This window comes from Pristis pectinata, chromosome 2 (assembly GCF_009764475.1).
Source record: "Pristis pectinata isolate sPriPec2 chromosome 2, sPriPec2.1.pri, whole genome shotgun sequence".
NCBI classification, from domain to species: Eukaryota; Metazoa; Chordata; class Chondrichthyes; order Rhinopristiformes; family Pristidae; genus Pristis; species Pristis pectinata.
The window spans coordinates 24,899,434-24,926,457 of NC_067406.1; the positions used below are offsets into that span (position 1 = coordinate 24,899,434).

Consider the following 27,024-nt stretch of genomic DNA (forward strand, 5'->3'; position numbering starts at 1 on the left):
TTACTCCATCATCCAAATCATTAATGTACAAAGTAAAAAGAAGCACTGACCCCTGTGGAACACCACTAGTAACTGGTACCCAACCAGAACAGGATCCCTTTATTCCCACCCTTTGCTTTCTGCCTACCAGCCAATGCTCCACCCATTCCAATATCCTACCTGTAATTCCACGAGGTCTCATCTTATTAATCAGCCTCTTGTGTGGCACCTTGTTGAAGGCCTTTTCAAAGTCTAAATACACAACATCTACAGCCTCTCCCTTATCCACCCTACCTGAGATTTCCTCAGAATAAACTCCAGTAGGTTGGTCAGACAGGATCTTTCCTTCACGAAACAATGGCTTGGGCCTATCTTGCCTTGCACCTCTAGGCATTCCATAACCACCACCTTGAGGATCAATTCCAATAACTTTCCCACTACTGATGTCAGACTAATAGGTCTATAATTTCCATTATGCTGCCTCCCACCCTTCTTATTACAGCGGAACTATATTGCAACCTTCCAGTCCTCTGGAACCATGCTGGAGTCCATTGATTCCTGGAAAATTATCACCAATGCCTCTGCAATATCTGAAGCCGCCACCTCCAGAACCTGGGGGTGCACCTCAGTCGGTCTGGGAGACTTGTCTGTCTTTAGTCCATTTAGCTTCCCAAACACCTTCTCTCTAGTAATCTTAACTGAATTCAGTTCAATCCCCTGAGACCCCTGACTATCTGGTATATTGCTGATGTCCTCCACAGTGAAGACTGATGCAAAATACTCATTTAGTTCCTCTGCCATCTGTTATCCATTATAATCTCTCCTGCACAGTTTTCAATTGGTCCTATATAAACCCGTGTCTCTCTTTTACTCTTCTTGTATTTAAAAAAAAAACAACCTCTTGGTACCTTTTTGAATGTTATCTGCCAACTTCCTTTCATAATTCATCTTTTCTTTCCTAATGACCTTCTTAGTTTCTTTCTGCAGGTTTTTAAGTTTCCCAGTCTTCTGTTTTCCCACTAATTTTTGCTTCCTTGTATGCCCTCCCTTTTGCTTTTATTTTAGCCTTCACCTCCTTCGTTCTCCACATTTGTGCCATTTTTCCATTCATAACCTTTTTTCTTGGAATATATCTATCCTGCAGTTTCCTTATTTCTTGTAGAAATTCCGTCCATTTCTGTTCTGCCGTCCCTCCAATCAGTTTGGGCCAGTTCCTCTCTCCTGCCACTGTAACTTCCTTTGTTCCACTGAAATATTGACACATCTGATATCAGCTTCTTTTCAAATTTGAAATTGAACTCCATCATATTGTGATCGCTAGTTCCTAATGGTTCCTTTACCTTTAGTTCCCTCATCACCTCCAGTTCATTACACAGCACCCAATCCAAAACAGCCAATCCCCTGGTGGGCTCATCAAGTTGCTCCAAAAAGCCATCCCGTAGACCTTACACAAATTCTCTCTCCTGAAATCCACTGCCTTCATGTTAAAATACCCCATAATTATTTTGACGTTGTCTCTGACACACTTTTTCTATTTCTAGCTGTAACTTATAGTCCACATCCCAGCTGCTGTTAGGGGGCCTATATATATAACTGCTATTATTGTCCTCTTAACCTTGCCATTTCTTAGCTCCACCCATAAGGATTCCACTTCTGACCCTATGTCCCTTCTCTCTATTGATTTTATATCATTGCTAACCATCAGGACCACGCCACCCCCTCTGCTTACCTGCCTATCCTTCCTATACACTGTACCCCTGGACACAGCCTTCCTTAAGCCATATATCCCAAGATACTATGGGAAGCAAGAGAAGAGATTTCTGAGTCCTTGGTGATTATCTTTGCATCCTCACTGGGCACAGGAGTAGTACCAGATGATTGGAGGTTGGAAAATGTTATCCCTTTGTCATGGGTTGGGAAAGAAAGAAAGGGAGTTGGGATAACCCTGGGAATTATAGACTGAATCTTGCTTCAGTAGTGGGCAAATTATTGGAAAAGATTCTTGGGCACAGGATTTGAGCACTTAGCAGCACATCACAGAAACCAGCCTCCCCTCCGTGGACTCTGTCTATACCTCACTACCTTGGTGAAGCAGCCAGTGATATCAAAGACCCCACCCACCTGGGACATTCTCTCTTCCTCCCTCTCCCTTCAGGAAGAAAATACAGGAGGTGAGAGCACATACCACCAGACTGAGGACAGCTTCTATCCTGCTATTATAAGACTATTGAATAGTTCCCTTGTATGATAAGATGGACTCTTAACCTCACAATCTACATTGTTATGACCTTGCATCTTATTGTCTACCTGCACTGTACTTCCTCTGTAGTTGTGACACTTTACTCTGTATTCTTATTGTTTTTACCTTGTACTACCTCAATGCACTGTGTAATGAATTGATCTGTACAAACAGTATGCAAGATGAGTTTTCCACTGTACCTCTGTACAAGTCCCAATAATAAACCAATACCATTTATAGAAGCATACACTGATTAGGGGATAGTTGGCATGGCTTTGTGAGGGGCAGGTTATACCTTGTGAACTTGATTGAATTCTTTGAGGATGTGAGAAAACACCATTGCAGGTAGAGCAGTGGATGTGGTGTATATAGACTTTGAGGCATATGTAAAGGTTCCCCACGATGGGCTCATTCAGAAGGTCAGGCAACTTGGCTGTGTAGATTTGGAATTCTCTTGCCCATAGAAGGTAGAGGGTAGTTGTGGATGGAGTGTATTCCACCTGGAGGTCAATGACCAGTGGTGGTCTACAGTGATCTGTTCTGGGAGCCCTGATCTTTGTTTTTTTGTGTATAATTGACTTGGATGAGGATGTGGAAGGGTGGATTAGTAAGCTTGCAGGTAACATGAAGGTTGGTGGTGTTGTGGATAGCGTAGAAGGTTGCTGTAGGTTACAATAGGACTTTGATGGGATGCAGAGCTGGGCTGAAGTGGCAGACAGAGTTCAACCTGGAAAAGTGATTCACTTTGGAAGATCAAATTTGAAGGCAGAATAGAGGCAGGATTCTTAGCAGTGTGGAGGAACAGTGATTTTGGTCCAAGTCCGTAGATCCCTCAAGGTTGCTGTGCAAGTTGATAGGGTGGTTAAGAAGGCATATGGTGTGCAAACCTTCATTAGTCAGGGGATTGAGTTCAAGAGCCACGAGGTAATGTTGCAGTTCAATAAACCCTGGTTAGACCACACTTGGAATATTGTGTTCGGTTCTGGTTGCCTCATTATTGGAAGGATGCGGAAGCTTTAGAAAGGCTGCAGAGGAGATTTACCAGGATGCTACCTGGATTGGAGAGCATGTCTTGAGGATAAGTTGAGTGAAGGAGGATGAGAGGTGACCTGAGAGGTGTACGAGAGGCATAGATCAAGTGGATGGCCAGAGACTTTTTTTCCCCAAGGTGGAAAAGGCTAACACAAGGGAGCATAATTTTAAGATGATTGGAGGAAAGTATGGGGGGGGGGGGGAAGATATCAGAGGTAAGTTTTTTTAAGTGTTGGGTGTGTGGAATGTGCTGGTAGAGGCAGATACATTGGGATGCTAGAAAAATGGAGGGCAATGTTGGAGGGAATGGTTAGATTGATCTTGGAGTAGGTTAAAAGGTTGGCACAACATTGTGGGCCAAAGGACCTGTACTGTTATGTTCTATGCTCTCTACAGATACTGCCTGACCTGTTTCCAGAATTTTCTATATTCAATTTCAGACTTCCAGCATCTGAAGTTTTTGTTTTCCACAGGAACTATTCAGTTCTTCAGGCAGTATTTATGGAGAGCTTAGAGTTGGCATCTCAAGTCAGTGACCTTTCAGCAAAATCATTGTTCTAATTTTATCAGTGCAAGGAGAAGTGCAAAGGCAATTGCTAGTATTTTTTGCTTTTTTTTTTGACAGCTGGTAGAAGTGTGATGCTACCTTAAATCTGTGGGAGTGCAGTGTTTTTTGTGGTGTGTACAAAGCTGCTTAGGATAGATGACAGTGCATACTGGCAGGAACGCCACGTGGTAATGTGCAATCATATTGTTTTACTGCCATCTGGTGGCATGACAAATGATCACAGCCAGTATACGATGTGAAGATTGAATCAGAATCACTTATTCAATCTTGCATGCATTCAAAGATTTAATTCTCAACAGTTTTGTCTTCTAGTAAGTCGCATAGTAATTGAGGAAAAATCCAAATTAAAAACTAATACTAGGAACAACAAACTGCTAGAGGAACTCAGCATAACAGGCAGCATTTGTGAAGGGAAATGGACGGATGATGTGTTGGGTCAAGACCCTTCATCTGGACTGAGTCCATTTCCCTCCACACATGCTGCCTGACCCACTGAATTCCTCTAGCAGTTTGTTTATTGCCCCAGACTGCATCTGCAGTATCTTGTCTCTCCAAACACTGGGAATAGCTAGTCAAGTAGCATCTGTGGAAAGAAAATTTAGCATTTCAGGTTGAAGGCCCTTGATCAGAATGGAAAAAGTAAGAAAATAAGTTAATGCTATATGTTGCAGGGAGCATTGGAGAGGGAGGGATAGAACAAACAACCCCTCTAATAGGGAGTGGTCAGGGGTTGTCCAGGTAATCTTTAACCACAGATTGATTAGCATAGACAGGGTAGATAGTAAGAAACTTTTCCCTGTGGCAGAGGTGTCTAAGATCAGAGGGCATGGGTTTAAGGAGAGGGGTAGAGGTGATCTGAGAGTCTGGAATGTGCTGCCTGAGAAGATGTAATCTCAAGGTGCTCTGAAAACATTTAAAAAGCAACTAGATGAGCACTTAACAAAGGCTTAGTGGGCTACACCAAAATACCAACTTGGTGATTGGCATAGACATGGTGGGCTGAAGGGCCCATTTCTGTGCTGTATGATGCCATTAATGACAGCAGATAAAGAGAAAAATAAACAGGCATGTGTTAAAGTTGTGAAATGTAGGTCAGAGGTATTGCTGAAAGGAGTAAATTAGATATGCCCAGCAGATCTGCCACTGCCTGTGGAGAGGGCAAAGTACTGAATTAATGTTATGGATGGATAACTTTGTGGCAGAACTGGCCAGATCCAATATAAACAGAACATATGAGTCACCTTAAATTGTTGGATTCAATATCTGAGTCCTAAAGACTAACATGTTCAGATGAGAGATGTTGTACCCCAAGCTTATGCTGGGCCTTATTAGAAAAGTGCAAGATGTCACAGATCAACAGGTTGGGGATGGAGAACTAAAGTACAAGCAACTGGGAGCTCAGCCCTACAGACTGAAGGGAGGTGATCTGCAAAACAGTTGCCCATCTATGTTTGGTTTCTCCAATGTAGAGGAAACCCCATTGGATTCCATACACTAGACTGGAGGAACTGCAAGTGAATTGCTGCCTCATCTGGAAGGACTCTTTGGGTCCATGGATGGTGGAAATGCTGAAGTAAAAGGATGGGAATTGCATCTCCTGCAGTTTCATTGGAAAGTCCCCTGAGAAGTGGAATGGTTGGTGGAAATGAAAAATGGACTGGGGAATTGCAAAAGGAATACTCCTTTTGGAATGTGGATCAGTAAATGGAAGATGTGCCTGGTGGTGAAATCTCATTGAAGTTGGCAGAAATTATGAAGGATGATCCACTGAATGCAGAGGCTGGTGAGGTGATAGGTGAGTACTGGGGAACCCTACCCTTGCTCTGTCTGGGGGAGGGGGGTTGTTGAGAGACAAGGTGCAGGAAAAAGATGAGGTACAGTCAAGGGCTTTGACAATTTTGGAATAGGGAGAGCCACATTTAAGGAACAAAGTACCTACATGGAAAGTCTTGTTATCTGAGTAGATAGGTCAGAGATGGGAACTGGGAGAATAGAAGTGGGTATCTGAGACATGGGTGGAGGTATAGCTGTGGGATTCTGAGCTAGTGAATATTGGTTGCTAAACTATCCTCAGATGGAAGTGGAGAAATCTAGAAAGAGGCAAGTCAGGTAGGCTGAGCATTAGAGACAATTTTAGGGATATGTGAATGTGAGAATGGGGCCAACTTTGGCAGCAAAGTGAATTTTAAGTGAAAATCAAAAACACTGCAGATCTTTGAAAGCTGAAGCTAAAGAAGAGAATGCTCAGCAGGTTAGGCAGCATTTTTGGAAAGAGGAGTGTCACCTGTCATTGTCAGAACCCTTTATCAGAACTGACTTTAACCTGAAGTGTTAACTGTTTCTCTTTCTATTGATGCTGTCTGACAGAGCATTGAAACTGGCCCTTTGGCCCAACTCATCCATGCCAACTGTGTTGCTCAGTAAGCTAGTCCCATCTGCCCACATTTGGCCCACAGCCTATCTATGTACTTATCTAAGTGGCTTTTAAATGTTGTTAATATGCCCATTTCAAACATTTTCTGGCAGCTCATTCCAAATATGCCCCACTCTTTGAGTGAAGAAAATGCCCTGATTTTTTTTTCCCCCTTTAAACCTCTCCCCTCTGTCTTAAACCTATGCCCTCTTATTTTCAGCCTTGTCTTCTGGTCCCTCAGTTGTGGCTAAAGAAGATACAAGTCTATTCCAAGGTTGCATCAGGCCTCATTACAACAGTGCATGAGCTGAACAGGTTGGAGTGGGATGGGGAATTAGAGGCAAGTAACCAGAAACCCAGAGTTACACTTGCAGATTGAACAAATGTGATCAGCAAAGTGGTTCTAAATTTGCATTTGGTTTCTCCATTATACACAACACATTGTGACCACTGAATGCAGTACACTGGTGCAAGTGAATCACTGCTTCACTTGGAAGGACTTTTGGGTCTCTGAATGGTGGGAAGGGGTAAAAAAGCAGATGTTGTATCTCTTGCACTTGCATGGGGAAAGCATTCTCTTGCTAACTGCCCTCATTTTGCAGCATTTGCATATCTTTGGTCACCTTCTGTCAATGGTTTTTAGTGACCCTTAATGAGAAAAGAAATGTAATTAATGAGACAAACTGAGACTGGGCTTGCAAAATCCTCTCAAACAGTTTGAGGTGGTTCAGACAGAGGCAGTACGTGAGAAGGCTGATGGTGCATATGAAAATGTGATCATAAACTGAGACCATGGGTGAAGGGTCAGTTAAAGTTTATTGATATCAAGTAGCTAAGTGAGAATGAAAAAGGTTAATGAATGTTGATGGCATAAACCTTGCTCTGGAATTAATCCTGATCCTAATCTGATTGAGAAAAATTAGATTTTAATGTTAGTAAACAATATGTTGGACTGAAATATGCACAGATCTTGAATGAGACAGGATCTCAAGGCAATTGTTAACATGGTGAATATTTCAGTTCTGTATTAGAATATCAACTGAATTTTGCACCTACCTTTTTAAAAAGGACAATATATTGGAGAGAGTCAAACAGAAGCAACAAAATGCTACAAGATTTAATTATCCACATTATGGAGGCTGAAAGAATTAAACTAATTTATTACAGAAGATTAAGAGGGAGCTAATCCAAATCTTTGAAATGCTGAGATAATATGCATCCTTTAATTTGGAACTAAAGGATGCAAGTACAAAATTAATCTTTGCAGATTAACCAGCAAAACAATAGTTAATCAAGTCTTAATTCCCTTAATGAAGGGATGGATTATGACTAAATAGGACAGAACATTCCAACCTATTGTGCCTATAACATAATCAGCCTTCTACAGTGTATTTGCTGCTTCATTTCCCAGTTAAGGCCAGTTAAAACTGGGGTAAATGTGGAAATATGGATGTCAAGCATTACCTTAGCAGAGTTTAGTTCTGCTCCCCCACCCCCCCACCCCCCACCTCCCGAGGAAGAGTTGTGCTAAGAAATGTATTGGACTTTTTCTCAGTTAGGTCCATAACAGTGAGAATAGTCTACAGAAACAGGAAGCACAATGGCCTGCAAGGCATTCTCAGTTTCCACTCAATTTTCTTCACATTACCAATGATTCCTATTCTCAGTCCTAGAAATATATAAACTGACACCTTCTCTGCAAATTAAGAACAACTTGCATTTAATAGCACCTACAATAAATATTTCAAGTGCTTCACTAGCACATCCTCTAACTCCTTGTGCCTCTGTGCATTTTATTACATAATAACAGTAGTCAAAGTGTAGGATTTAAGGAGTATCAAAGGAGTTGGAGGAAATGTCAGAGTTTAGGACTGAGGCTGAAAGTACCAGGAGTAGAGAATAACATCTGGAATATGCAAGAGAGCAGAATTGGAGAAGTGTGTGGACCACTGTAGCTTGCAGAACTCAAGGGAATTAGAGATGGGGAGAGAAGCAGTGGATGGACTTGAAAACAATGATGAGAATCTTAAAACTGAAGTGCTGCCAGACCAAAACCATTTTAAATCAGCAAGTACTTGAATGTTGAAATATAAATTGGATGGCACACTAGATTAAAACTTGTTTGAAGTGTTTCTCAGTTAAGTATTTTCTTTTAAAAATACCTTAGGAAGGGTTTACATAAAACAGAAATGTACAGCACAAGAACATGTCCTTTGACCCACTGTCTGTGCTGACCATGGTTAATTTAAACTAATCCCATTTGCCTGCACATGGTCCATATTCCTCCATTTCCTGCCTGTTCATGTGCCTACCCAAATGCATCTTGAACAGATTTCATATCTGCTTCCACCACTTCCTCTGGCATCATGTTCAAAGCACCTACCACTCCTTTTTTTTCTTAAAAAAAATACTTGCCTCTTAAACCTTCCTCCTCTTGCCTTGAAGGCTATTTTCCCCTAGTATTTGACATTTCCATTCTGGGAAAGACTATCTACACCTTTGATAATTTTATATACCTTTACCAAGTCACCCCATAGCCTCTGATCCAGAGAAAACAATCTAAGTTTGTCCAACCTCTCATCATAGCTAATAATTCAGGCAACCTCCTGGTGAACCTCTTCTGCACCCTCTCCAAAGCCTCCACATCCTTACTGTAATGCAGCAACCAGAACTGTGTGCCCTATTTCAAATGTGGCTTAACTGAAGTTTTTTATGCTGCCTTTACCACCCCACTCCCCCACATGTGTTTTCACTTTCAGGGAGCTATGGACTTGCACCCCAAAATCCTCTGTACATCAATGCTCCTAAGGGTGCAGTCATTTCCTCTTGCATTCAACCTCCCAAAGTGCAACACCTTGCATTTGTCTGGATTAAACTCCATCTGACATTTCTCTGCCCACATTTCCAACTGGTCTATATCCTGCTGAATCCTTTAGCAACCTTCCTTATTACCCACAACTCTACTGATTTTTGTATTGTCTGCAAACTTGCTAATCAGCCCACTTATTGTACAATATCTATCTCTCAAACATGATGTGTCTTATGATGTTGAATAACCTTCTGTTTGAGGATCATAGCCAAGGATCCTTGGAACCATTCTGTGTAGAAAATTCACCTGCTGTAGGGTGAATGAGGAAGGAACATTGAAGATGTCATAGCTTCTACCCAATGAATAGCAGGGCAATGTGATTCTCAACTACACCTTACATTTTGTCAAACACTGTTGTATTAATATGCACTTCTTTCATAATGTACACCTCTAACTTGGATGTTGGTCCAGAGCAAAAAATTTGTACTTTGCTTGTGATACTAAAATGAGGTATGCTTAGTATATTTGAAAATCAAAGGAAGCTGACAAAGGATATCAATAAGAAATTTTTAAAAAATGGGTTAAGACATAGCCCATTCACTGCTGTGAAAGACCAGAAGGATTTCAGGAGACTCAGCATTACCTCAATTAAAAAGGTGAAAACAAAAAACTCTGAATAGGTATAGAATACAGAGTACAGATAGTAACGAGGTCTAACTTTTTTTTGAGCTCTCTCCTATTTGGGGGGGGAAAAAAATCTACATTTTAGCAATATACAAGGCTCACTTTAGATTTATCCTGGTGTTCTGTGGGAGAAGCCATGATGTCCTTTTCTGTTCTAACTTTGTTTACATGGGATTAATTGTGCTAAGGCCCTAAAGGTATAATCCACAATTGGAAAGTCATGGAAGTTGGAAAGCATTCTGGCTGGTTGCATCATGGCCTGGTATGGAAACAGGAATGCAAGAAACTACAGAGTGGTGGACTCAGCCATTTCCATCACAGCTACAGCACTCCCCACCATCAAGGACATCCATAAGAGGCAATATCTCAGAATGGTGATATCCAGGCCATGCCCTCTTCTCGATGCTGCCATCAGGTACAGGAGCCTGAAAACCCACACCTCAAGGTTCAAGGACTGCTTCTTCCCCACTGTCATTAGGTTCTTGAATTGACCTGAAAAATTGAACACTTCCTCTGCCTATATTTTTTCTCTCTCAACTTGCACTAATGCTATGTTTATTTTGTCATGTAAGTTGTGTATAATTTACATTAAGTTTGTTAACTTGTTTGTCATGTTTGTAATGTACTATGCTGCTGCAAAAAGCTGATTTATGGCATTTATGCCCTGTATGTATACCAAATGACAAACTTGAACTCAACCTTTTAACTCAATGTACAGAAGAATTTGTTCAATGAAATTTTTCTCATATGCCTACTCCATGCTGCCTGATCATTGTACTAATAAGCACAGAGACACAGTACTGGGCCTCTCTGACATCTCCAGTCTTATGACAAATTTCTATTGTCTCCAAGTTAACATACCATATGGCAGTCCTCGAAATTAACTACCTTACTGCCTGTTATCAAGTCTTAAAACTAACTTACTAATTAGAGAAATGTCTGGAGCCATGGCCGGGCAAAGCTGAGAGATTAAAGGTGATCTATCAGGACCCAATACTATCAGCTAATCAAAATGGTTATAGAATGGGTGATGGAGAAAACACACTTATTAGACTAGTAAAGCCTCTCAAGTATAGCTGTTTATGATAAATCCACTATTCCAATCAAGTCTGAAATGTTTAATTCTTTCAAACCTGTTGCTTCAAGTACCTTCAAATGTTATTTTCATATATAACATAAAACCTCAACCCTACAAGTACATAATAAAATTTGAAAAATATTGTAGGAAAACACAAATTATTTTATGGGACAAAGTAGCTAGCAGTTGACTACAAAAGTTGGAGTCGTGAATACATAATTAAATCTAACAGATTTAGAAAGAAAATTTGAGACACAAAACTTCTATTGCTCATGACTGAGACAAAGTCTATCCTCAAGATTAAACTGAATGCCAGAGGGCAGGAGGAATACAAGAACTATGCAAGTAAATAAGATTAAACTATTTGCTTGGATAGAGAGAAAATGGGACTGAACAGACTGATCAAACTCCCATGTATTTTCATCTATTTTCTTGATTATGTGTCTTCAGTTTTGGTCACAACACATTTATTTTTACAATCTGGCTTTTATTTTACCAAGCTTAAATATAAATCTCTACCAGCAAATAGATTACAGTTTCCCTTTCACACAGATTTACTTTATGGGTTATGCTCAATTAGTTTTTACATCCAAAGCTGCAGTTTTGGTTTTGCACCAACACTGCACTTACAATGCAATATCAGCTAGAATCACAATCACAGCATAACCTCACACCAGAAGTCAGGTGCACTTCCATTTCTACTACACAAATATAATATTAGTGTTAAACCAAAACTGCTTCACACTGACACCAAATTTGTGGTGTGAATGTACTTAAGCAGCTACTTAAAACACCATCTGGTACAATTTAGATTAAATTGCTTCATGTTAAAGTGTTTCTAACAACCAATGATTTAACAGTTTGTTGGCAATTCAGTCTTCGCATCAAAAACAAAAGATTAGTTTGAAGAAATTAATAGCCAATTTAAGAATCTAAACTCTGCTTTGAACTTAAATACTGCAGAATGGTCCAATATAAAAAAAGTGTATAATTGTTAAATTTCCATCTTTTCAAAAAAAACAGCTTAAATTTGGGATTGGTCATTATTGCTTCAACACAGACTAAGTCAAATGCTGTTGTTTTTTAAAAACACCTATAGAATTTTTTGCAGACTCAGTGCATAGCAATTGGCAAATGTGGACAAAATAAAGTTGAGTCTCAAAAGGCTGATGAATTAATTTAAGCTAAATAAGATGCTAAGAACTCTGCTTCCAAAAAGAAGAAAACTATATACATCAGAAAGAACAAGTATACAAGAATGTAAATTAAAACCACAATTCTGGTGAATGGAAAAGATGCTAAGAAAGAATAACAGGACATTATATATTTGCTTACCATTAATATTAAAGAAATTTACAAGAAAAAAATCAAATTCAGCACAAAGTACATTAAAATTACAAAGTCTGTTACATAAAATGGGATTGACATTGTTGAGGGTAATAGACAGAGGATTTAAGAACAGAAAATAATACAAAATAGAAGGGTCCTTTTCAGTTGGCAGACCAACAACAGTGGGCAGCTACAGGGATCAGCACTGAGCAGTCAGCTATTCACAATTTATATCAATGATTTAAATGCAAAGGCAGCATAAAATATCCATGTTGCTAGTGATAGGCAGTGTAAATTATCCATGTTGCTGGTGATACAGGTGCACCTCAAGCTGGATGCTTAGGCCCCTGCTCTACTCCCGATTCACACATTACTGTGTGGCTCTTGCTCAACATCACCAAAGCTAAAGAACAGACTGTTGACTTCAGGAAGGGAAAGGAGGGCGAACATGCACCAGTCTACATTGGAGAGGGTCAGAACCTTTAAATTCCTGGGCATTAAAATATCAGATGACCTGTCCTGGGCCCAGCACATAGATGCAAATCACAAAGAAGGCACATCAGCATCTTTAGTTTCTTAGAAGGTTAAGGAGGTTCAGCATGTCACCGTATACTACAAATTTCCACAGGTATACTGTTGAAAGCATCTTGTCTGGATGCATCATGGTCTGATACAGCAATTCGAATGCGCAAGAACATAAGAAACCGCCAAAACATCACTGGCACATCCCTCCCTGTCGTCGGTAGCATCTGTCTCAAGAACACGATATCTATCGAAGATCAATGCGCAAGAACATAAGAAACCGCCAAAACATCACTGGCACATCCCTCCCTGTCGTCGGTAGCATCTGTCTCAAGAACACGATATCTATCGAAGATCCCCACTATCCAGACCACACCACCTTCTCACAGCTACTATCGGGCAGGAGGTACAGAAGCCTGAGGTCCTTCACTATCAGATTCAAAAACAGCTACTTTCCTTCAACAAATCAGTTCTTGAACCATCCTGCACAACCCTAATCACTACCCCAGTATAGCGACATTATGACCACTTAGTACTACAATGAACTTTGTTTTTTTTTGTTCTAATTGTGTTCTTTCTTGTAAAAATTGTGTATGTTATGCTTATGCCTTTTTTGTGAATGTTGTGTATCTGACACTATGTTCGTGTGATGCCGCTGCAAGTAAGTTTTTCATTGCACTTGTGCATATGACAATAAGCTCTTCTTTGACTTTAGAAAGATGAGAGTGAGCTGTGAGGAGACAAATTAAGCAAGTGTGTAAGGAGGCAGCAGATGGTGCTTAATGTGAGAAAATGCAAAGCTGGCAGGAAAAGAAACAAAATATTTTTTAAAATGCAAACTACTACATGGTAGTGAACAGAAGAATCTTGATGTACTGTCTCATGAAATGCAATAGGTATAGAAAACAATTCAAGACAAACTGTAGGTTTCTGTTATTTATTCATAGGATGTGGACTTTCCTGGAAATTCCAGCATTCATTATCCACCCCTAATTACTTCTGAACCAAGGAGACAGAGTCAACCACATTGGTGGGTTTGGAGGCACGCATGGATTAGACTTGATAAAGATGGCAAATTTCCTTCCCTGAAGGACAGTTGTGAATCAGATGGGTTTTTGCGACAGTCCAATTGTTTCATGGTTCTCATTACTCAGACCAGTTATAATTCCAAGTTTATTTAATTATTTGAATTTAAGCTTCCTGGCTGCCATGCTACAATTCAAATACATGTCCCTGGATTAATAGTTTAGAGCTCTGGCTGCTGATCCAGAAATTCCCATGCTACCATGCCTGTTAATAGGCCTTTGCTGCAATGAGATGGAAGACAAAATAATCTTGTTGCAATTGTAGAGAAACAAAGGACTGCAGATGCTGGAATCTCAATGAAAAATACCATGATGCTGGAGGAACTCAGCAGGCTAGGCAGCATCCATGGAGTAAAGCAGGCAGTCAATGTTTCAGGTCAGGACCCTTCTTCAGGACTGAAGATAGGAAAAGGGGAAGCCTAATATACAGGAGGGAAAAGCAGAGCAGTGATAGTGGACAAAAGAGGGGAGGCAAGGTGGGCACAAGGTGGTGATACGTAGATGCAGGTAAGAAATAGCAGGGGAGGAGGGGAGAGCAGATCCACCAGGTGAATGGGTCAAAGGTAAGGAGAGAAAGAGGGAAAAAAAAGCTAGAAGAGAGATAGGCCAGGAGAGGAGAAGAAGGGAAGCATGGTGGGGTGGGGATTACTTAAAGTGGGAGAATTCAATGTTCATGCCATCAGGCTGCAAGGCTCCAAGACAGAAAAATAAGGTGCTGTTCGTCCAGTTTGTGCTTGTAATTCCCTTGGCAGTGATAGTGTGGGAGGGGGAGTTGAAGTGACTGGCAATGGGGAGATGCAGATCATGGCTACAGACAGAGCACAGATGTTCTGCGAAATGGTCACCTAGTCTGCGTGTGGTCTCACCAATGTAGAGCAGGCCACATTTAGAGCACCGAACGCAGTAGATGATATTAAGGGAGGTGCAGGTGAATCTCTGTCTTACCTGACAAGACTGTTTGGGTACCTGGATGGAGGTGATGTAGGGGCAGATGTTGCATCTAAGCAGGGGCAGTGGAAAGTTCCCAGGGTGGGAGCAGTGAACTAGGGAATCGGGGAGACAGCAGTCTCTGCAAAAGGCAGAAAGGGGAAGATATGGTTGGTGGTGGGGTCCTGTTGGAGACGGCAGAAGTAGCAGAGAATGATGTGTTGGATACAAAGGCTGGTGGGATGAAATGTGAGGACAAGGGGGACCCTATCCCTGTTGGATCTGGGAGGGGTGGGGGTGAGAGCAGAGGTGCAGGGAATGGCAGAGATATGGGTGCGAGCTCTCTTGACCACACTCGGGGGAAGTCCCGATTAAAAAAGTTGGACATCTCGGATGTCCTGGAGTGGAAAGCCTCATTATGGGAGCAGATACGGCAGAGGCAGATAAATTGAGAAAAAGGGATAGCATCCTTGCAAGAGACAGGGTGGGAGGAGCTGTAATTGAGGTAGCGGTGGGCATCAGTGGGTTTGTAGAAGATGTTGGTGGATAAGGAATCTCCTCAGATGGAGATGGAAAGATCAAGGTAGGAGAGAGAGGTGTCAGATAGTCCAAATAAATTGGAGAGCAGGGTGAAAGTTAGTGGCAAAATTTATGAAACTGTCAAGTTCCACACAGGTACAAGAGGTGGCACCAATGCAGTCGTAGACAGTGGAGAAAGTTGAAGATTGGAACTTGGAACAGAGACTGTTCAATGTAGCCAGCAAAAAGGCAGGCATAGCTGGGGCCCATGTGAGTGCCCATAGCTATATCCTTGGTCTGTAGAAAGTGAGAGGAATCTAAAGTGAAGTTGTTAAGGGCGAGGTCAAGTTCAGCCAGGAGGAGGAGAGCATTGGAGGAAGGGGACTGGTTCTGTCTCTGGTCAAGAAAGTGGAGAGCAGTGAGGCCATCATGATGGGGTATGGAAGTATATAGGGACTGGATGTCCATGGTGAAGATGAGATTGTGCATGCTGGAGAACTTAAAGCTACGGAAGGGTTGGAAAGCGTGTGATGCGTCACGGACATAGATGGGGAGTGGACTGGGAGGGAGGGTCAGGATAATGTCCAGGTACAAGGTTTTGGCAAGACCAACCAACAACTCAGTATGTAATTGCAGTCAAGAATACAACTTTCTTTGGAGGTGGTGCAGTGTAGATTCACAAGATTGATTTAATAAATGAGTAATTTTTCTTTGAGGACTGGCAACTCAGTATCCAGGGGTATAGAATTTTCAGGCAAGACAGAGGAACGTAAAAGAGGAGGTGGTGTTAATCAAAGAATGTATTATTTCAGTATAGAGGGATGATATCCTAGAAGGTTCCTCAAACTGGGTTATGTTGGTACAGATTAGGAACAAAAAGAATGTCATCACTTTGCTGGGGGTCTATTACAGATCTCTTAACAGTTAACCAACAGCCTGAAAACTATTACAAAGATATTATTGGGTATGGAGGAAGAGAATAGTGGAAATATTGACCATTAAGTATTATCCAGAAAAACAAAATAATGATACATAAAAGGCATGCGTCCCTAACTCGAGCTTAAAACCTCAAAGTCAAGGCACACTCTGATATAAAAACAGAAAATGCGGCAAATACTCAGCAGGTCAGGCTGCACCTGCAGGAAGTGAAATAGAGTTTGGTTAACTGAGTTCAGTTAAGATTACTAGAAAGAAGGTGGTAGGAAAGCTAAATGGACTAAAGACTGATAAGTCTCCCAGACTGGATGAGGTACATTCCTGAGTTCTGAAGGAGGTAGCTTTAGAGATAGCGGAGGCATTGGTGATAATTTTCCAGGAATCGATAGACTCCGGCGTGGTTCTGGAGGACTGGAAGGTCGCAAATGTAGTTCCGCTGTATAAGAAAGGTGGGAGGCAGCATAAAGGAAATTACAGACCTATTAGTCTGAGATCGGTGGTGGGAAAGTTATGAGCATCGATCCTCAAGGATGAGGTTATGGAATACCTAGAGGTGCAAGGCAAGATAGGTCCTAGCCAACATGGTTTTGTGAAGGGTAGATCCTGCCTGACCAACCTATTGGAGGTTTTTGAAGAAATCTCGGGTAGGGTGGATAAGGGAGAGGCGGTAGATGTTGTGTATTTAGACTTTCAAAAGGCCTTCGACAAGGTGCCACACAAGAGACTGATTAATAAGATGAGAAGTCATGGAATTACAGGTAGGATAACAGAATGGGTGGAGCATTGGCTAGTTGGCAGGAAGCAAAGGGTAGGAATTAAAGGATCCTGTTCTGGTTGGCTACTGGTTACTAGTGGTGTTCCGCAGGGGTCGGTGTTGGGGCCGCTTCTTTTTACCTTGTACATTAACGATTTGGATGATGGAGTAAATGGTTTTGTGCCTAAGTTTGCAGATGACACCAAGATAGGTGGAGGAGTAGAGAGTATTGAGGAGACAGAAAGGTTGCAGAGAGACCTAGATAGTTTAGGAGGATGGGCAAGGAAATGGCAGATGAAATTCAATGTTGAGAAATGTGCAGTTGTACACTTTGGAAACAGAAATAAACAGGCAGATTATTATCTAGAAGGGGAGAAAATTCAAAGTACAGAAGTACAAGGGACTTGGGGGTACTCATGCAGGATACCTTAAAGGTTAACCACCAAGTCGGATCGGTGGTAAGGAAAGCGAATGCTATGTTGGCATTCATTTTGAAAGGTATAGTGTATAAAAGTAAGGAAGTATTGATGAGGCTCTACGGGGCACTAGTGAGGCCTCATTTGGAATACTGTGTACAGTTTTGGGCCCCATATCTTAGGAAGGAAGTGCTGATGTTGGAGAAGGGTTCAGAGGAGATTTACGAGGATGATTCCCAGAATGAAAGGGCTTACATATGATGAGCGCTTGTCAGCTCTTGGACTGTACTCACTGGAGTACAGAAGAATGAGAGGGGACCTCATACAAACATTTAAAATGTTGAAAGGACTGGACAGAGTAGATGTGGCCAAGCTATTTCCCTTGGTGGGCGAGTCCAGGACCAGAGGGCACAATCTTAGAATTAGAGGGTACAGGTTTAAAACAGAGAGGAGAAATTTCTTTAGCCAGAGGGTAGTGAATTTATGGAATTCCTTGCCATGTACAGCAGTGGAGGCCAGATCATTGGAGGCGTTTGAGGAAATAGATACCTAATTAGTCAAGGTATCAAGGGATATAGAGATAAGGCCGGAAATTGGAGTTAGAATAGTTTTTTTTTGCTCATGGAGCAGACTCCCCCCCACCCCATTTCTTTTTCCCCTTTTCTTTGGAGCAGACTCGATGGGTCGAATGGCCTACTTCTGCTCCCTTGTCTTGTGATCTTGTGAGTTAACGTTTCAGCTTGAAAACCCTTCGTCAGAACTGGGGAGACTAAAGGAGCTTAAGTTGCAGTAAGAGTGGGAGGCGGATGTCTCTGATAGGATTAAAAAAATCAGGGTGTGGTGCTCAGAATTGGAGAAGAGATGGGTTACTGCCACACACAGTAGTTTGACACAATAAAATCTAGATTTATTTCTTAATGTGACATGATACAAGAGAAAAGGATCAAAAAGAAAAATAAATTTAAATGTTCAGAAGGCAAGAGATAATTTTCCTTCAGATACCCTTCCTGGGAAACAAGATCACTGGACACTGCCTGGAATGGATTAAACCCAACTTTTTTTTTCCAGCTCAAGAACCTTAAGTAGCCAACTACTGTTCAGTCTCCAGTTATCCACTTACCTGGAAAGTGTGAAAGTGTAAAGTTAGCATATGCAACAGGCCTAAGCCAAGAGCAATAGCTTCACATCTCGAGAGGGGTTTCATTCTGCTATCCAAAATAATACACCTAGTTTCTCCTTTCGATTGAAACAAATGAAGAAAGATAGTGTAAGGAAGGCCACCATCAACATTCAACCCTTTTCTCTGTGCATTAAAGAATAATTGGGTCTTGAACTAAGCAATGTTGAAAAGTGAGGAAAGGAGGGGGACGTCAATGTCAGTCCTAGTGCTTCTCGGTAAATTTTCACTTGCGTTTGACGTAGCAATCTACTTCTCTCCTTGTACTTCTAAAGCCATCTGTGAAGGAATGCTTTTTTTTAAAGTTTCAAGTGTGGGTGGTTAAATGCACTTTGGAAAAGGTTAATTTATAATGCAATCAAGCCAGTAGCATTTTATAGTTGCATAAGCTCATGACTCATATTGACTTTATGTTGTTTTATTGTTGAAACAGATTTAAAACACATCCTATAAATAGATGCACAAACTCCAAATTATTTTAATTTGTCATTTACCTTATTGAACACCAGTAGGTTTTAAAATAATGCAGCATAACTTGTTCAATCATGTGTACCACTTTTTCATCATCTCTTTCAGCTTGGGTGATAAAGAGCCAATGTTTTGCTGATAATTACTCTTGGTATAATGACCTTGGAGAATGTGGTTAGTATGTGGGAATTTAGCCTAGCTTTTGCTCTTGACACATCTAAATTATTTCACGGACCAGACATTGGCTTGAATGATCATTATCAGAACTTCAATTGCTAACAGTTGAAATAACTATGGGATCCAAATCTTAAACTACAGTTCACACAAAATGGTATGGTACTGGACATTGCATTTTGGATGGAAAATACGTTACCTTTTCCAAGGGAGAATAGCAGCTGCATCTTCAATCGGATCTGTTCTAAGGCCTCAAAGAGGAGGCTACCTCAGAGTTCAGCATTTGGTGACAACTATGTGATGGGATATACTGGGGTGTGGTTGGTATGGATAGTTTGTGCTTTGGTGGTAGGACAAGGATTAGACCAAAAAAAAGTCCTTGGTGTTTGGGAGGGATTGGGATCAATAGATGGGGCCAGGCTTGCAGAATAAATCACACAGCCTTCTCAACGGCTGGGGTAAATGGAAGAATTGTGGATTTGAAAGCAGGGGTTGCAATGGGCAGGCTGCCCACCCCAATTTTGAAGTAATTGATTTACTTACAGGCTGGTGCCATGTAAGAAAAGCTATGTTGTACCAGATATTCCAATGTTCAGCCCCTCTTTTCTATGCCTGCACTGCACAGTTGCTCGTTGCCTCATGCTCCCCGATACAGAAATCATATTAGGGGACTGATTCCAGGAAGGGTATGGGCAAAATACCAGACTGAAGCAAAATGACCTAAAATTGATTGTTATGTTTTTCTCTCCAGAGGAAGAAAATTTTTCAATTGACTAACACAGAACAAAATAATGTTCCAGTGATTTATCACAACTCCAAGTAGTTAGGGGAGTGGAACAGGAAATGTGAAAATACCAACTTTGTTCCCTTTAGTTATGTGTACTCTGTCACCTTGTCCACAACTACTGCACAAGTCTTCTCCAATCAGTCACTATTTCAAAAGGTCTTCCTGCACTAATTTCTTGAATCTGGGAGAAAGGGAGGTTAGAACATTGAACAGTACAGCACAAGAACACACCCTCCAGCTTTCAATGTCTGTGCTGACATGCCATTCCAGCTAATCCCATCTGCATACACAAGGTACATATCACTCAATTCCCTGCCTTTTCATCTGTCTGTCTAAATGCCATTTAAGTGTTATTATCATAGATGCTTCCACCACCTTCCCCTGGCAGCACCTTCCACTTTCTGTATTAAAAGCTTTCCTCATAAATCTCCTCTAATCTTTCTCCCTCTCTCCTTAAAGCTATGCCCTCTAGTTTTTGACATTTCTGCCCTGGGAAAAAGACCATCTACCCTATCAATGCTTCTCATAATTTTTATATACTTCTATCAAATTGCCCCTTAGGCTCTAACACTCCAGAGAAAATGATCCAAGTTTGTCTCTCTTGACCTCACAATCTACCTCATTATGGCTTTGCACCTTATTGTCTGCCTGTACTGAACTTTCTGTAACTGTAACACTTTATTCTGCATTCTGTTGTTGCTTTTCCCTTGTAACACCTCAATGTACTAATGTAATGAAATGATTTGCATTGATGGCATGCAAAACAAAGTTTTCCCACTGTACCTTGGTACATATAATAATAAACCAATTTAATCCAGGCAACATCCTGGCAAACCTCTTCTGCACCCTAATGCCTCCACATCCTTCCTATAATGCAGTGACCAGAACTGCACGCAATACTCCAAATATGGCCTAACCAAAGTTATATACAGCAGCGACATGACTTTCCTACTTTTATACTTAACACCCCAAATGATGAAGGCAAGTATGCCATCTGCCTTCTTTACCACCCTTTCTACTTGTGTTGCCACTTTCAGGAAGCTATGGACTTGCACCCCAAGATCACTCTGTACTCCATTGCTCTTCAGAGCCCCATCACTTACTGTACACTTTCCTCCTACATTTGACCTCCCAAACTGCAAGACCTCACACTTGTCTGGATTAAACTCCATTTGCCATTTCTCTGCCCACACTTCCATCTGATCTATAGCCTGCTGAATCATTTGACAACCTTCCTCACTATCCACAACTCTGCCAATTTTTGTGTCATCTGCAAACTTACTAATCAGCCCATTTACATTTTTGCCCAAAATCACAGAGGTCCCAGCATTGATCCTTGCAGAATATCACTGGTCAGACCTCCAGTCAGAATAACATATTCATCTTGGGAAACTGGAATCAAATTAATGCAGTAAGTCATCTTGGAAAAAAAATGTTGGGATGTAGAAATTTTTAGCTGGGCAGCATTTATTGGACAAATCTAATTGCCCTTAAAGTGGTGATATGCCACTTTCTCAAACCTCTCAGTAGTTCCCTACCACTGTTGAGCAGGGAATTCCAGGATTTGGACTTAAAGGAACAGCAATAGATTCAGAATCATGTTTGGGGGTGGGGGGGGGAGCGTAAATGGGGACAGAGGGACCAGCAGGTGATCACATTCCTGTAATACTGTCATTACCCTGCACAATAGTAGTGTTTATTGGTTTGGGAGGTGCTGTTGTAGTATCATTGACAAGGAAGTGAAGTGCATTTTGTAGAGTAAATGTTTATGCAGTAGAATGGGATGCCCATAAAATCAAGTGTTGTTGCATGGGTATGTGCAGCATTTTCCATCACACGATACTTGGAAGATGGATTGGTATTCAGTCCAGGATACTGTCTCTGAGCTTCTCTTGCAGCCTCAGTAATAGATGGATGGTTCAGTTACGTTTCTGATCTGTAATAACCCACCCAGGATGGTGATGGTGCAGAACACAAGCGATCAGACTTTCTCTTGTTAGAGTCATGGCTAGTACTTGCATGTTATGAATGTTATTTGCCCCTTATCAGCCCACCTTGGCTAGGTCTTGCTGCAACTCCTCTAGTTACTAATGAATGAGGAATGGAATTGAACAGTGTGCAATCAACAAGCATCCCACACACCTTCTTATGAAGGAAAGCATGCAATTTAAGACATTTAAGCCAAGGATACTGCTAAAAAACTTCAGGCAAGATTGATATTCATGTAGGAACATAGAAAGTATATCTGCAACAGCTCAGTCAGTAACAGAACACTTCTGCCAAGTTTGAAGTGGATTTATTTTCAATATGCCCACCACAATTTTCTTCTTTTTAAATCAGGCTGCCTCTGGATTTGTCCTGCTTTTTATGAATGGTTTGTGTCTGTACTAGTTCCAACATTGTCTAGTAAATAGCACAAGGAAAGCTCATTATACACATGGCTGATTTTGTAGCACAAATCTTCAGTACTAGAGTTGGGCTATTGTCTAGACATTGCATTCAGTGCTCAATGTCTTGAGATCACAGGGAGTGAATCAAATTGACTCCAGACTAGCTTCTATAATGATAGTGATCTCATGAGAAAGTCAAGGTGGACCATCTATCTGGCCTTTAAGATTCAAGTACATGCAGTCATCTTCAGCAGTCAAACTGGGTTCTACTATCACTGAAATTAGGGAATCTCCTCTTTCCATTCGCTGTTTAATTACCATTGATGAATAGATGTGGCAAGACTGTAGCATTTCAATTTGATCCATTGGCTGCAGAATCACTTAGCTTTGGCTTCACTTTCAAGTATGCCATCTGCTGTTCTATGCATGCCTTTCCACACATCTCATGGACCAGGGTTGGTTCCCTCGATTAATTCTAACAATAGAACAAGAATATGCTAGCCAGCATACAAATGCATTCTGAATCTATCCTGTTTAGCACAAGGGCAGGGTCACACAATACAATGGAAGGAGTCCTCCATGTGAATACAGGACTTTGAATTTATGAAAGTAGTGCAATAGTCACTCCCATTATGGTTTTGTGGACAGATAGGTTTGCAAATGCTAGACTGACAAGTTCAACATCAAGCAGATTTACTCACCACTTGCCACAACTAGTTTGACATCCATGTCCTTCAAGTGTCAACCAGCAAGCCAGTGGACATGCTACCAAGCCACTACTGATGATAGACATCAATTCATCATGCAGAGTTCATTTTGGTTCTCATGACTAAGTCCTTCTTAGAATGGGCAGGTACGGTAGCGTAGCAGTTAGCGTAACGCTATTACAGCACCAGCGACCTGGGTTCAATTCCCGCCGCTGTAAGGAGTTTGTACGTTCTCCCCATGTCTGTGTGGGTTTCCTCCGGGTGCTCTGGTTTCCTCCCACATTCCAAAGATGTATGGGTTAAGAAGTTGTGGGTATGCTATGTTGGCTTCGGAAGCGTGGTGACACTTGCCAGTTGCCCCCAGAACACTCTACGCAGAGATGTATTTCACTGTGTATTTCGATGTACATGTGACTAATAAAGATATCATCATCTTCTTTTTTACTGGTATTCCAACATGGAGAGGTATGAGATTGAACAACCTTTCTTCAGCTATCATTGAAGTAATTCACTACACTCAACATAAGAAAAAAATATTAAGAGCATCAGAATTAAATGTTTATTAGTGTATTCACTTAGTCCGCATATGCAACAAGCTGGAAGCTCCTTTTCCTTTCAAATTCACAAGTTCTACCAATACAGAATTCTACTGGTAAAACAAGCTCACAAATAGAATGGTAAATACTCTAATTTTTCTTTAGAAAGTTGGCCCAATTTCTATTTGCTGCTTCCTTCCATTTCCAATTCTCTGTGGCAAACGTAACCTTTTTCAATGCCCTGCAGGCAGCCACAGCCTCCACCGATTTGAAGCATTAACACTGGCCATCTTTGTTCTCAAAAAAGCTATCACTAGCTGCACTTACAAAGTACAGCACTAGTGTAATATAGAGGAAATAAAAATGTAAAATAAATTTAAAATCTGCTACTGCCACAGAAAAAAGGAAATTATGACAGAGTTGGATCACAGAATCATTAGTAAGTTGTACATTTGGTGTCTATATTACAAGTTACACTGCCCCTCAAAAAAAACCCTCCAATTAGAACACATTAAAATGTGTATTCTCTAACCATTCTGGGGTACACAAGTTTGTAGTGTTTGAGGAACATGAACAACATGTACAGTAATTATCCTGATATTGTTCTGAAGCTACAAGGCTGATTTTGAAGCAGCAAATGCAAGATGTGCCATTTTGTGGATTAATCTCAAATGCAAATCAAAACTCAACTTAAAACACTGCTTCAAAGTCATTTTTGCATATAGAGCTTTTTTAAAAAAAAATAATTAAGACACTTGATTCATATGCAAGATTACCTTAAATTCAGAATATTTAACTGTTGTGAAGAAGAAATTCAATGCTTTTTTGGACTTTTTTTTGTTTAGCTTTCATTGGACCAAATAAAGTAATATCTTACTTGATCCAATGTTCTGGAAGTACTAAAAATTCATCCTAATATTTAGAGTAATGAAGGGCACTGTGCATTTCACAGCTAACACTCATTACCTTTAACAGCTTACCCCGATGACAAAATAGCTAAAGACAGTTTTACCCTTGCAGCTTAATACTCAATTAAAATTGGTTTTAAAAACATTATGTATAGGCTTGTCCTCCCTTATCATTATGTCACTAAATTAAACTTTAACTGAAGTGGCAAAGCCTTCTTGTATGTACTGATTATCTGAACTAGAGATGACATTCAAAAGAGAAGAGCAGTGATTGACATAATCCATGAATACGAAAAACCTTCAGATTACCAAATCTATATTGTGAGCAATATACATAGCTGATAGAAATTTTATAAGTATTCACAACACCCGAGGCACTGCTATTTTCAGAAACAAGCCCTATACATCAATCCTGGTAACTCCAGAAACAAACTGCTCTGTTAAAATTCTGTTGCTGGATCAGTAACTATCCAGTTTCACAAATTTTCAGTCCTGGAAAATGAACATAGCTGCAGGACAACATCAAATTTCACAATTAGCAGCCACAGGCAACAGTGATGGAAAGAATCTCAGTTACATACAAGAGGTTCACCAATTAAAGCATTATAACAGCTGTCTATTTAAATATTGTAAACCTTACCAAATACAGATCCTCCCTTTGTTCTAAGAATTACAGTTTGCCTAAAGTGACACAGCCGCACAAAAAAAATTCACAAGCTGTGGTTCAGTGAGTTTCTCAATTACAGTAAAAAAGTGTCAAAATACTATAACAGACAACATGCACAAGAACAGCTACAATCTTTGCTCTGTACTGGAAATATTCTGAACAGTATCATCAATATTGCTGTTGGTTAAGAGAGGAACAAGAAAATCTATCCCTGAAAATGTTGTTATCAATGAACACAAAAAGTCAAAAACAATGGCACTTGATCTCATCAACTAAGAACCTAGTTAAGTTTTATTATCCCTCACCCAAATTATGATATAAATGTATTAGTGTATTAAACACCTGAATATAGCCTATGACTGAGGGTGGAAGGGAATGTTGTGTATAAAGACATTGTATTATATAGAATACACATCAGGTATCAAGAGTGCCTGAGGTTCATTAATAACACGTATAGTAGTTCAGCTACATTGATCCACACCCCCTTGCTATATATTTTAGAATAACATTTAATCATTGTCAAATTAATTTGTTCTTGCCTCTCCTTACATTTATGCAAAGGATTAAAATATATCAGATAATTTAGTTAGCACAAATTGCAAAAAGCAAGTCATAATCATTTGGATAATGATGAATTTCAAAAGAGCAGCTGAACAGAAGTTGCAAATAGGAAGCATGAATTTAGTTTTCATCATGGTATTGGATTTTATTTTAATTTTGGGAGAAATATCATTGGCAATTTGTGTTTTTTGCTCCTGGAAAACCTGGGTATGACAATGCAACTTAGAATTAATTTGAACTCGTGACTGAAAGTACTGTAAGTAAAATTGGCATTTTCAGGGATAGATTTTCAAAGAGAAATGAGTAGGGATCTTTATCTTTCAACTGACGGTGCAGAGTTGGTGCAAGTTGCTCCTTCATGTTGCTCAATTAAAACTGGAAAACTGAACTTTGCTGGATTGAAAATTTGGATATCTTTTAGTATATTATCAAATAGTTGGAGAATTGGATTTTAGATTGAACAACTTGGTGCAGTTTTATTTAATCTTTGCTGGTTAGAGTTAGTATGCAGTGAAATGTTTGTTCAAAATAATGTATAAACAAGAATCTTGATCTATTTTAGCTGCTTATTATTACATTTAGTTTGCCTCAGAATACATGTAGAGCCATTGTAGTATTGATGATACTGTTCAGAATATTTCCAGTACAGAGCAAAGATTGTAGCTGTTCTTGTGCATGTTGTCTGTTATAGTATTTTGACACTTTTTACTGTCATTGACAAACTCACTGAACCACAGCTGGGATAACACACAAGTACTGCAACAGAAAAGCTGTTCAAGTCTGTTGACTGGACTTGTATTTTAAGTCCAGTTTTGATACTGAAATAGGTGTGTGGACATTTAGGACATGCTTGAGCAACGGACAGAGGGAGATCCCATCTGGGTCAAAACTTTGTCAAGCCACTGCAAGGGACCATTCAGGTGGAGTTCAATCCAACAAGGAGTGCTCGTCACAGTCTGCCGCCTAGAATGACAAAAGGAATTAACACTATAGAAAATTTGACTGAAATGCAATGATTTAAAAACTGTGGCCAATGTTCCTCCCTTAACCAACAGCAATATTTTCATTTTCTTGATACTTTGATGGTTACAAAATTGGTAGCATAATTACTCAAGCAGTCTGCATTACAGTACATCAAAAGAAATCCACTGGATGTAAACTTATGATGTGAAGTTTCATCATAAATGTATGTTCTTCCTTGTTTGAAAACTGCTGAGACTGTGCCTTGCAATTTTCATATGCATGGCACTCACAGCAAATATACATTACAGGTTGAGAACTAGAATTTCTCTCATTAGAGGCACTCAACTACCTGTCAGCTTATTTGTATGACAAGTCATGGATTGAAACATAGATCAA

The 27,024-nt window shown here is 40.4% G+C and overlaps 1 protein-coding gene across 4 annotated transcripts in view; it reads right to left on the reverse strand.

The window, feature by feature from the left end:
- Window positions 1-23,448: 23,448 nt before the first annotated feature.
- The window catches only part of smad2 (SMAD family member 2), a 95,242-nt gene continuing 91,666 nt past the window's right edge, over window positions 23,449-27,024 (reverse strand). For 2 of the 4 annotated variants that reach the window (XM_052037064.1, XM_052037073.1), the window contains one exon: window positions 23,449-26,628. In XM_052037064.1, coding sequence (XP_051893024.1) covers window positions 26,505-26,628 — 124 coding nt within the window. In that variant the 3' untranslated portion in view covers window positions 23,449-26,504. The remainder of the gene's footprint in view (window positions 26,629-27,024) is intronic. The other 2 variants (XM_052037089.1, XM_052037081.1) reach the window with 1 other exon arrangement.